Genomic DNA, 12,996 nt, shown 5'->3' with positions numbered 1-12,996 from the left:
CCACTGTAGCCAATAGGATTGATAGTGTGTACTTTCTCATAACCCAACCAAACTTGAAGATCTACTACTACATTCCGACATTTTTTTTTCCATTAAAAATAAAATCTCCGGGAAGTGGTGTTGACGCATCTCCCACAGTCTTTGAATTGTTAAGCCTTGAGGCCGCCCCAATCCTTGGAAATTCCAGCTCATAAAGCTCATTGGGCATTGGGCAGTCCATCCTTTGGGACTACCTTTAGGCACACAGCCTTGCTTGTTGTACTCACCTCTTCATCGTTCCCATGACACTTCCTTTTCTTACTTCCCATAGCCTCCTTTCCTTCTCTTTTGTGTCCCTCTATGTTCGAATCCTCGCTTCTGCTGATCTCTGGTTGATTTCGGAGGTTTTCTTCTCACCACTGGTCGTTTCTTCACTACCCCGGAAGAACATGGTGCATAATTGCCATCCCTGAACACCATAGAGTAATCAAAAAATGAGAGCTTAAACTCTCCGCAGAATCTTCCTCTTCAAACAACAACCTTTGAGCAGGAGCTGATTGATACAAAGCCGCAGCATGGGCCTTAAAAAAAGCAGCTAACAGTTTTTCAGGGTTGCTGTTTGAGCTTAAGGCTCTGGAGTCTCCTGATTTTTCACAGTAGTCGAACACCAGACCTTTGCCTTTGTTAAGATCTGATGTAATCATCGGGGGCGCTTCCAACCTTAGAGTTGATCTTTGAGTCATAATGTCCTTGGACGCCTCCCTTAGAGATTGTTGAATTCTGTCTATCTTGATCGGCCGACTATCTCCAGTATCATCCCTCATGTATCTCCTCATTTCTTCAAGGACATCCTTCGCTATCTTACATCTTCCAGTAGCTGGATCGGTACCAACCAAGGATTCATCAACGATACCAAATAGAATGTCATCTTCTGGTATAACACTCTGCTTCTTCTTCAAGCTTTCTGTAATCTTTTCCTTTCTCAACCTAGATTCCTCTTGTCTCTGTCTCACCACAAGCGGGTAGAAGTCCTTCTCGTGGTTCAGCCTTTGACAATGGAAGCATCTTTTTTGTACTCTCTCATAATGGAAGAGAATCACCGCCGACTTTCCCCCTTTTAGAGTAATAACCTTTGATCTTCTGAGCGGATTAGCCACATTAAACTTCACTTGAACCCTAATGAAGTCTTGGGTTATTGGCTTTGTCGGATCGAACGCCACAACTACTGTTTTCCCAACCAGATCTCTGAGGGCCGTAAGCGCTTCGGAGGTGTAGCAGTTAACCGGAATGTTACTAATCTGAATCCAAATTGGAACATACTGCAAATAATCATTCGGTGGATTTTTGGCCCATCTTTTCACCACTATTACCCATTCATTGAATGTGTGAACACCTTTCTCCAGAACATCTAGTATATCGTGCTCGTTCAAAGATGAACTGAAATATTTTTTGAGATAGGGCTATACCCCGCACTCTTCCTTCCTTCTCCCATTTCCTAGGCATCCTCATTATCAAAATTGACATCTTTTGACATTGAGGGTTAAGGATCCTTCCAATCAAATTTAGTTTGTTCTCCTCCGCCATCTGAACCCTAGAAGCTCCGACATGAAAAATGGTGTATCTTCTTCATCCAAAGACAAAGCCATCAGTGTTTTATCCATAGCTAACGACATGATTTATTTCTTAAGAACTCTCCTTTTCTCAATAACTCCTCACCCACTTTTACCTGCTTGTTCTTAATAAATGAAGAACAGTAGAGAGAAACAGGTAAGATTTTCGAAAATGAAGGCAAAGTACACTCGGAACCCAAGAAAAGGTTGACAATTTTGCTTCAGAAACGTGTTGTAACTAGCAAAGTGCACTGCTCGATGTTACACACCTTAAAACCCACTGGATAATAACTAGAGCCCACAAGGGCTTGAGAGGATTTTCTCCCTCTACTTTCTCCACTCTCTTTCGATAAGCTAAACATGTTTTTGGTTATTAATAAATATTGTCACTTCAGAACCTGTAAAAGTGTAAATTACATTAAAGAATAATGATGCGTGTGATCGTTGTAGGCTTGTAGCTCCTTAAATAAATCATACGCGGTGGCCGGTGGGCATTACTTATCATGCTATTACGTTATTTCATTTATATTTATGTTGAAGATATTCTTTAATGAACGATTAGGTGTCTTCCTGCACCCTGTACAGTAAAAAAATTTAAAATATTTTTTAACAGATAAATATTAATTATATTTTAAAATAAATTTTTTAATAATATTGTAAATTTTCTTTTTCGTATCAGTATTTTAATATAAATTTGATTTAATTAAACATAAAAATTATATTTAAGAATATGCATATATATATATATATATATATATATATATATATTTAAAATTATAATCTTAGATAGATTTTTCTATCTATTTATTTTAATTAAATATATTATATAAATTTGTAAAAGTTGCATAATTACCAGAAATTAAAATTAAACAATATTTATAAAATTTGTAGATATATAAGAAAATAAGGATTTTACGATTAAATTTTTATAATTTTCCAAAAAAATTGTATACATTTTTAAAAATTTTAGTAATAAAATTGTATAATTTAAAAATATATAATTAAATTATATTTCGAAATTTATAATACCATATTTGAATATATTTATTTTAATGATGATTTATGAGTTATTCTCATATTCTAAAAAAAAATTCAAAAATATAAATTGACATTAAATGTAATATATGAGTTATTACCATATTTTAAAAAAATTACCAAAAATATTAAAATTAAATGCAATTGTCCATGTCATATTAAGCTATAAGACATATCATCAATTTCTGTAGGCATGTCATATTTGTTTAGTAAAATTGATTGTAGAAAAGACATCGGGTAAAATTAGTTCGCAAATATAGTCTAGTGAATACTTAGGTTCACCCCTATGGTGAATGGTTAAATTCACCACACTCTTCATAACCAATTAAAGTGACATGTATGAGTAGTTAAAAAAGTCAATAAAAAAAAATATCTGAAAAAAAACAACAACACCAACATTAATTAACGCTGTCTAAAAACCTAAACTCTAAAACCATAAGTCATAAATTCGAAACACTAAACCATAAATCTCAATCATAAAATCTAAACCCTAAATCTTAAACCTTAAACCCAAACTCTAAACAATAAACCTTAAATCCTAAAATCTAAACCGTAAACCCAAAACTCTAAACCCTAAAATCTAAACCGTAAATCATAAATCCTAAATCATAAACCCTAAACTCAAATACTAAACTCTAAACCTAAAACTTCAAATCCTAAATCCTAAACCCTAAATCCTAAATCCTAAACCCTGAACCCAAACCTCTAAACCGTAAACGTATCTGCTAGTTAATAAGATTAAGGTTTACGGGTTAGAGGTTTGGGTTTAGGGTTTGGGTTTAAGATTTAAAGTTTGGGGTTTAGGGTTTGAGTTTAAGATTTAAAGTTTTTGGTTTAGGGTTTAGATTTTGGGATTTAGGGTTTATGGTTTAGAGTTTTGGATTTAGGTTTTAGGGTTTAGATTTTAGGATTTAGGGTTTATTGTGTAGAGTTTGAGTTTAGGGTTTATGGTTTTAGAGTTTAAGTTTTTAGAATTTAGAATTTTACAGATGGCGCTAATTAATGTCGGAATTGTTTTTTTTTTTTCAGCTATTTAATTTTTTTTATTTTTATTACCTTTTAAAACTACTCCTATAAGTCACTTTGATTGGTTACAAAGAGTGGGATGAATTTAACCAACGTAAGTATTGTTCTTCTTTGATCATCGGGATAAAATGTAAACAACATTTTTTTATCGAACACTTTCTTTTTCCAACACAAATGTAAACAACATATACTTTATAAGTTATAAGTCATTTTAGTGGGAGCTTTGTCACTTGAAATAGTTTTTTTTTTGGTCGATGGTTAATAACGCTATTACAAACTATGAGAAATATTACAAGACGATTTTACAGCCGACAATTCTACTTGCCTTATGAAGATTCACGTCTGACTGCATCATCCTGAGCCGTCTTATGAGATCCATGCATGACGGTACTCCTTGTATCATGCCGAAGATCTCCTGTATGCTTTTCTCCATAAATCTGCATAATTCGCCTTTGCTGGGATTCGAAACTCAGACCTCTTGGTGTAGAAGCATTAATGAACCATTACTCAAACCACTGGACAAAGGGAGCTTCCACCACTTGAAATAGTTTGACCTACAAAATTTCTGTTCAATTGTTTTTGCTGTTCACGCTCTCCCTTAAAAAAATAATAATTCGGATTCATAAGCTTAAGCAAATATCATTTAAAATATTATTAAAATATGAAAGTTATTTATATCTACATATTATAGAATTTTAATTTTACTTTTTCTTAGCCCCATTTTTTTTTGTTGATAAAGTTTAAGATTATATTTAAAGTGTTTAATACTAGAAAAAAATTAACAAGAAAATTTCAGAATAAAATAGTAAAATCTTTCAATTGTTCTTTTCAAAATAGAAGAAAAAACAAAGTTGACTTTAGTAAGGAAAGACATGATAGCTTGTTTGATGGTTTTTAGTAAACAATTTAAAAATCATTCAATGATATCCGCATAATGTAGATTTAATTCAGAATATAAAAATTATTTATATCTAGGCCTTGGCACGGATCGGATATCTGGATTTTTGAAGGTATTTATGATTTGCTTCGTATGTCATTGATATCTAATTTTTTGATTTGTTTTGTTTCAAAAAAATACGGATATTCGGAAAAACGGATATCCGAAAAATAAATAGATATTTGCGGATATTTACGAATACTTACGGATATATCATATGTTTTGATTAATACAAATAATCTTAAAATTTTGATACAAATTTGTGTTGTAAAATATTTTTTTGCATGATATATATGATAAAAATTAAAAGAAGTATTGAATCTACATATTTTGTAAATTTTTTGAACTTAGTTAACAATTATAATAACACAAAAGTTAACAAAAAAATTATAATTGTCATAAATGTGTTATCTTCCTTTTATGTAATACTTTTATATAAGTAATAATGTGACTATAATTTATCAAATGATATGTTAGAATAATAATTATATAATTTTATACATTAAAAACTTTAAATATAATCAAGATATACATGTATTTATATATTGCCGGATCGGATCGGATATCCGCTTCCCAAAATTTTAATATTTGTGATTTGCTTCGATATTAACGGATATTGATTTTTAGTATTTGCTTTGCTTCGAAAGTCTACGGATATCCGGAATTTTCGGATCAATTCGAAACGAATAACGAATCGAATCAAATCAAATGTAACGGATAAAATGCCTAACCATATTTATATCTACAGATTGTAGACTTTTTGTTTTACTTTGTCTTCTACCCTTTTATTTTATTTTTAATTTTTTTTTTACTTCTCCCCATTTTTTCTGTTGATAAAGTTTAGGATTATATTAAAAGTGATTTATACTTGAAAAAATTAACAAGAAAATTTCAGAATAAAATAGTAAAAATCTTTCAATTTTTTTCAAAATAGAAGGAAAAACAAAGTTGACTTTAGTACGGAAAGACATGATAACTTGTCTTATGCTTTAGTGATATCCAACTCGAGCTTTGGTAAAAATTACATAAGGACCTACGAACACTTCCAATAAGAGTTTCTAACTTTGAGTTCCATATATATTATTTATTTGTTGGTATTATACAATGTTGGGAAATTCAGCATAAAATATTTCATATTTTGAGATACCCAAACACAATGGTTTGTAATATTTATGTTTTATAATATACTGAATTTTTTTTCAAAACTCCTTAATGAGAATGCTCTAAGAGTGTTATTAGTGGGAAATATTATTTCTAAAATATTTCAGCTATATTTTGCTATTATCCTTCTATTTCATAGTTTAAGTTGTTTTAGCTGGAAATACAAATATTTAAAAGTAGCATTTAATATATAAAATAGAATTAATTAAATCAATGATAAAAATATGCATAACTTTAGAGTACTTCCAATCAATTGTTATTTTTTTTTATCTCTATGGCCTTGTTCGTTTTATATTTGATGCAACATCTAAATGCGACATTTGAATACAACATATGTATGTTGCATCCAGATGAAACATCTAAATGCTATATTGTTCACTTTGGATTTTAAAATAGCATTTAAATATTAGTAGTTAAATAACATAATTTAAATTACTAATAATGAATTAATTATAATAGGTAGAATATTTATAAAATTAATTTTGCATTTTTTTTTGATAAAACACGATTTTGCGGTATTGGCAGGAAAACTTAATTTAGCGATATTGGCAGGAAAAATCGATTTTGTGGTTTCGGCGAAAGAATTTGATATTTTAGTTTCGACGGAAAAACATTATTTTGCGGTTTTGATGGGAAAACACATTTTCAATTATGGCAGGAAAACTCAAATTCTTCGAGTTTGGCAGAAAAACATAATTTTTTGGCATCAGCGGGAAACACACAAATTTTTGGTTTCGGAGTGAAACTTGATTTTGCGGTTTTAGTTAAAAAAATTCAATTTTTTTTTTTGATTTTTGGCTAGAAAACTTGAACGGTTTCAGCAGATAAACTTAATTTTTTGTTTCAGCGAGAAACTCAATTTTCAGTTTCGCGAGAACACGCAATTTTGTAGTTTTTGTGGGAAATGCATTTTTTGGTTTTGATGGAGAAATATAATTAAGAAATTTTTATGAAAAGACTTGATTTTTGGTTTTGGCGGGAAAACTTGATTTCTGATTTTGTCGAAAAACCTGACTTTCCGGTTTTTATGGAAAATTTTGATTTCTGATTAAAAATATTATATACTAATATCATAAGCAATATAACAAAATTTAATATTTGTATTAAAAGGTATTAAGTCTTTTGGATTTTGAGATGCAAATGTAGATTTCAAGCTCTACATTTTGTTAAATTTTAAATATCTAGCTATTATAGATTTTGCATCTAGATGCTGATGCAATTATGTCCAAATACACAACATCTGAATATTAATTTGCATTGATATGCAGTGTCTAGATACAAAAACGAACATGACCTAAATACTATAATAGAGAAAATTTACTCTAACCCACATATGTTTATTTCCTAAATAGAGATTGCTATTTTCTTCTATATTTAAAAAAAAATAGTATTCTTTTATTATAGAGTCATATTTTTATTTTCATAAATTTTCTTTCCCTTTTAACCTTTTATAATTATAAGTAAAACAAATAGTTATAGAGAAATACAAATATTCTATACAGATTTAAAATACAATTTTGTTTGCATAATAATGTCTAGTTTGTATTATTATTTTGTATAATGTACCTTTGTGTAATAAATGTTTAGTTTAAATAGTATTTTAGTTTTTTGAAAATATTAAGGTTAATTTTTAAATTTCATAACTATAAGGTATTAGTTGTAAAATCAAAATATAATATATCAAAAATATTTCTTATAGAAGAAAAATATATTGTAAATAAACACATCACTTTTCTTAAATTCGTCTATAGTAGAAAATAGGATAATACATTGGAGATAGTCCAATTGGTTACATAATATATATACATATATGAAATACAAAATGTCAAAACAACTTATACTTTGAAACAAAAATAATAATTCTAACACAACTTATATTATGAAGTAAAAGGTGTTTACTAAAAAAAATTAAATTTTAAACTGTAAGAATATAAACTAGTGAGATATGGACATTTTGAGATTATACATATATAATCTCTTATATTCTTTAAAATTTCTTACAGAAACGTTTCTCATTTTGTGTCTCTTTCATACCTTTTAATTTTTTAATTACTTATTTGGACAGAAACTGGGTAAGATGATGATGTCCTAAAATACATTTATATCTGAATATTTATCAATTGTAGAAAATAACAAAAAAAAAAAAGAAAGTAAAAAACAAAACAAAAGTGTATGAAGCTACGCTCCTAGTCAAGTTCATAACAAAGAAGCCTGGCTCACTTCCCCCTCATGTCGCGGCTGCAGTCAATGGTGTGGCTCTCTGTGGGACTCTTGCTGGTCAGCTATTCTTCGGATGGCTCGGTGACAAACTCGGAAGGAAAAAAGTGTATGGTATCACTTTGATCATGATGATTGTGTGCTCCGTGGCTTCTGGTCTATCTTTTGGTAACAAAGCCAAGGGTGTCATGACCACCCTTTGCTTCTTCAGGTACAATTATCATTATAATTATATACTTAAACATGTTTTAATAATAATCTCATAGTGAATACGCATGTTTTAAAAATTACTGGTTTGGACTAGATATGTCTAGTCAAAATTTATATTAACGTACAATTTTATTAATTTAGGTTTTGGCTGGGGTTCGGGATTGGAGGTGATTACCCTCTTTCTGCTACCATTATGTCTGAATACGCTAACAAGAAGACCCGTGGTGCTTTCATCGCTGCCGTGTTCGCCATGCAAGGTGTCGGGATCTTGGCTGGAGGTTTCGTGGCGCTTGCAGTATCTTCCATATTTGACAAGAAATTCCCAGCTCCAACATATGCAGTCAACAGGGCTCTCTCAACGCCTCCTCAAGCTGATTATATTTGGAGAATCATCGTCATGTTTGGTGCTCTACCCGCAGCCTTGACTTATTACTGGCGTATGAAAATGCCAGAAACTGCTCGTTACACTGCTTTGGTTGCCAAGAACATCAAACAGGCGACACAAGATATGTCCAAGGTTTTACAAGTGGAACTTGAGATGGAGGAAAGAGCTGAAGATATCGTTCAAGACCCTAGACTTAACTATGGCTTGTTCTCCAAGGAGTTCGCCAAACGACATGGCCTTCCCCTCCTCGGATGTACCTCGACTTGGTTTTTGCTTGACATTGCCTTCTATAGCCAAAACTTGTTCCAAAAGGATATTTTCTCCGCTATCGGATGGATTCCAAAGGCAGCAACCATGAACGGAATCCACGAGGTTTTCATGATCGCCAGGGCACAAACCCTCATTGCACTTTGCAGTACCGTCCCTGGTTACTGGTTCACGGTCGCGTTTATTGATATTATGGGAAGGTTTGCAATCCAATTAATGGGATTCTTCATGATGACCGTTTTTATGTTTGCCATTGCCTTTCCCTACGACCACTGGATTAAACCGGACAACCGTATCGGTTTCGTGGTCATGTACTCCCTCACTTTCTTCTTTGCTAACTTTGGACCAAATGCAACCACTTTCATTGTCCCAGCCGAGATCTTCCCTGCCAGGCTAAGGTCCACATGCCATGGTATATCAGCCGCAACAGGTAAGGCTGGAGCCATTGTGGGAGCTTTCGGATTCTTATACGCAGCTCAGCCACAAGACAAGACCAAGACGGACGCAGGATACCCACCGGGTATTGGAGTCAAGAATTCGTTGATCATGCTTGGTGTCATTAACTTTGTTGGTATGCTCTTCACCTTCCTCGTCCCTGAGCCCAAGGGCAAGTCCCTTGAAGAGCTCTCCGGAGAGACTGAAGTTGAAAAATGATTAAGGCGTCATATTTACAGTTATTTTTATTGCTTCCGGTTAACTAACTCTTGTTTAACAATTTACTGTGTTTTGGGATGCTTGATCTGTTGTTTGTATTGGTGCACCTCTGCATTTTTATTGTGTGACAAAAGTTTGATCAATCACTTGGTCATATTGCTATGTTGATTGCTTATGTCCATAACACGCTATTAATTTATTTTTAAGTTTTTATTATTGTTATGATGTTTATATTTCGTTTATACGTGTCTACATCTTTGAAAACATGAATTTATCCATATAGCTTATGCAGGTATCCGCAAAGATCATTTTTTAATATCAAAATTAGTTTACAAGAGAAATTAGTTTAAATTAAATAATTTACCTGAAACTAATAGATATGATTTGGTCTGAGTTGGATTAATGGATTGAAAAATATTTTCTATGATATATGATAGAAACTAAGTCCCCTAAGACATCAACTTACATATTAAATGGAAATACATCTGCCAGTGTTCTTTCGGATATCTTTACGTATATCGAATATGCTTTGCTTTAACAATGATTTTGACTTTTGCCAAATGATAGCTAATCTTCATTGCTATATATATGTATCCAGATTGTCAATCCTCAAACATCAACTATTAGAGTTGAACAACTATTTTTCGAATTGAATATAAAATTTATTCCAATTAAAAAACGTTTATCAACCTATTAGAGTTAACCGATTCTTTTTCGAATTGAATATAAAATTTACTCAAATTAAAAAACGTTTTGTCACATCAAGCGTGGTCCTTCTTTAGACTTAAATAGACACAAAGCTTTAATGTAAAGAAACTGAAACTTGAAGGATTTGAACTTAGATTAGCTTGAGCTGCAAACTATGTTAGAAGAATTAAATGATTCGACTACAATGAAAATGGAGAAATATGTAACCTCTTGACTTATGTCGGCACTAAAATACCTTATAATCAAAACTCCGCATAAAACCATAAATGTTAGTAAATTGTTCCGCATGGGCTTGAGTTTCGGTACAAGTAGTTAACACGGTAGACCGTAACAGACGATCGGTAAATCTTTTAACATTAGTTGAAAAGTATACCAAACTCGATTCAGACAGTGTAGTACGCTTTTGGGTTAGTCCACTCTGAATCACTAAGTGCGTTCATGTCTGGCCCGAACGGATCAACCGGCAGGGCTTATAAAAAAACCTATAAATGGTAATAATCCTTGTTTAATTCTTTTCTTAATTAATTTAAGAGAATGATTGTTTATATTGCAGAAAGTAATAACTGCGAATTTGAAATCAATCATCGTTTATATATCTTATATATTAAAACAAAAGTCACAACCCTGATTCATGTGTGATTTTTTTTTTAAATGAACCTAATGGACCTATTCCTAGAAATTCATGTTACATTTAATCTCTAATCTTATTATTTAAATTTTGGGCCTATTAGAAATTTTTATTGGACTATCAATAATTAGATTTAAACAATAGATGATCCATTGGATTTATAGATAGTATAAATTAAACAGATATAATTTAATGTTATAATACTATACATCCATATGTTAAATATTTGTCGATGTTAACTTTTAAATTTATAAAGATTTTTTTTTAAATAACAAAAATCAGATTATCTAACAGTGATTAATCTTTACTACTTTAAACAAATGAAAACAAATTTTAAGCTATATAGTTTATTTTAAAAGTTAAACAAAAACTAAATGTTTAATTATTTACTCGATAATATAAATCTATGAAGCGAAAATTTTAATTTTTTAAAAACTTTCTAAATTTGTGAAATGTTACAATATCTTGGACTATGACAATAAAACAATATTTTACTAATCTTTATAGATATAGTTACGATTTTAATAATGAATAATAATCCGAAAATATATATATATATATATAGAAGAAGATACAAATACATGTGAAAGTTTGAAACAATCTATTCAATGAAAAAATATACCGTAAACTTATTATGTTTTAAAAATTGATAGACACATATATTATAATATATACCAATTTAGAATTGAAAACAAAATGTTTATATAAAAATAAATGAAAACAAAAATCCGCGCAATCGAGATCTAGTAATTAGTTAATATTGGTCACAAGTAATGCCATATGTGCATGTGATTTCTAACGGGAGAAACTAAAATCATGTTTAATATATACTTCTTTCGTGTAACTCAAAGTCTCAAACGGGACGCTTGTGTTATTTAATCATAGCCCTTTCAATTTAAAAACTTATCAGCAACATAAGAGAAACCAATAAACTAAAGAAACAGATAAAAAATGACTAAATAATAGATATTTAACAATCTAATAATTAAACAATATTTTCTAATTCTATATGTTTATATTAAAATCAAACTAAATCTAAGGAAAAACCATGAAATAGAACTAAGAAAACTAAGTGAAATTGTAAAGATAAAACAAAATAAAGATGGCCATTAAGCAAAAAAAAAAAAGTCTGAATGAGAATGAGACTAACGGCTTTAGTGGGTCATTTGCGTTACTAGCGATACAACCATAATATAGAATATATAGAGAGTATAAAGTTATGGACTACTTTGTAAATACGTTAACTTAGAATACTCTATTGTACAAGTATATATACTCCTCATATGCTCTAATAATAAACCATTATATTTTTATTTGTATAAGCCTAAGTTTAAATCAGTACGCATCCGCACCCTTTATGTTTATATTGTTTGACTATAATTGAGAAGAAAAATAAATGTTATTTATGATTGGTTATAAATATGGAAGGAAAATTAATTATTAAAAAATTCAAAAAGGCAACGACATTCTCTTATAAATAATTTTAAAAACTATCTGGTTTAATAGTATATATATATGAACTTGTGGTCCCTCTGATTTATCTATGTACGACCTTGTATGATAGGCTTAGGAATCGATGTGTTTCATGATTTTTTTTTTTTTTTGAATGAATTTTTTATATAAATTAATTTTAAATTATTATTTTGATTTGAATATATATATCAAGTAACATAGACCCATTACTTTTTAATATAATGGACTTCCAATTTTTTTAGTAGCATAATCCCATTTTTTTTTGTAACTTAGTGCTATCCATGTTTCTAAATAGTACTATTTTTTTAGCTACTATTCATATTGCCAAACAATCCCAATGTGTACTTCAACTTCAACTTTAATGTTAGCAGGCGCGCGGGGGTATATTTTGAAAAATATGTTGATATTTGTTTTTCATGTAATTATTAGGGTTTTACAAAATGAATCCAAAGAACAGAATTGATACCGATCTGAAAATATAGTACCAAACCCGAACATATATTGATTAAATATTCAAATTAATCGAAATTTTGTTATTTAGAAAACCAAATCTGATCCGAACCGAAGTATTCGGGTACCCGAATTTATCTAAAAATAGATTTATATACTTATATATATATTAATTATTTTTAGATTTAACGTATATAAAACATTAAGAATGATACTTTTAAATTGGTTTAAATACTTGAATATATATATATATATA

At 30.2% G+C, this 12,996-nt stretch overlaps 2 protein-coding genes across 2 annotated transcripts; one reads left to right on the top strand and one right to left on the bottom strand.

The window, feature by feature from the left end:
- Positions 1–297: 297 nt before the first annotated feature.
- On the bottom strand, positions 298–1,652 carry LOC106324130. Its single transcript, XM_013762154.1, has 3 exons — positions 1,570–1,652; positions 520–1,416; positions 298–448 (listed from the first exon to the last, which is right to left on the bottom strand). The coding sequence occupies exons 1-3, from the start codon at positions 1,650–1,652 to the stop codon at positions 298–300; spliced, it is 1,131 nt and encodes a 376-aa protein (XP_013617608.1).
- Positions 1,653–1,722: 70 nt separating this feature from the next.
- LOC106324129 (probable inorganic phosphate transporter 1-3) lies at positions 1,723–9,481 on the top strand. Its single transcript, XM_013762152.1, has 4 exons — positions 1,723–1,746; positions 7,814–7,820; positions 7,939–8,176; positions 8,317–9,481. Exons 1-4 carry the CDS (start codon positions 1,723–1,725, stop codon positions 9,479–9,481), a joined length of 1,434 nt encoding a protein of 477 aa, XP_013617606.1.
- The last annotated feature ends 3,515 nt before the right edge of the window (positions 9,482–12,996 follow it).

The sequence above is a fragment of the Brassica oleracea genome, chromosome C2 (assembly GCF_000695525.1).
Source record: "Brassica oleracea var. oleracea cultivar TO1000 chromosome C2, BOL, whole genome shotgun sequence".
NCBI lineage: Eukaryota > Viridiplantae > Streptophyta > Magnoliopsida > Brassicales > Brassicaceae > Brassica > Brassica oleracea.
This window is presented reverse-complemented; position numbering and strand designations above follow the sequence as displayed.

Coding starts and splice junctions, on each gene's coding strand:
- LOC106324130 (XM_013762154.1), bottom strand. CDS start 1,652: ATGTCGTTAGCTATGGATAAAACACTGATGGCTTTGTCTTTGGATGAA. Junction 1,417..1,569: donor TTCATGTCGGAGCTTCTAGG/GTTCAGATGGCG, acceptor AAAATATTTCAG/TTCATCTTTGAACGAGCACG. Junction 449..519: donor CAATCAGCTCCTGCTCAAAG/GTTGTTGTTTGA, acceptor TATGGTGTTCAG/GGATGGCAATTATGCACCAT.
- LOC106324129 (XM_013762152.1), top strand. CDS start 1,723: ATGAAGAACAGTAGAGAGAAACAG. Junction 8,177..8,316: donor ACCACCCTTTGCTTCTTCAG/GTACAATTATCA, acceptor TTATTAATTTAG/GTTTTGGCTGGGGTTCGGGA.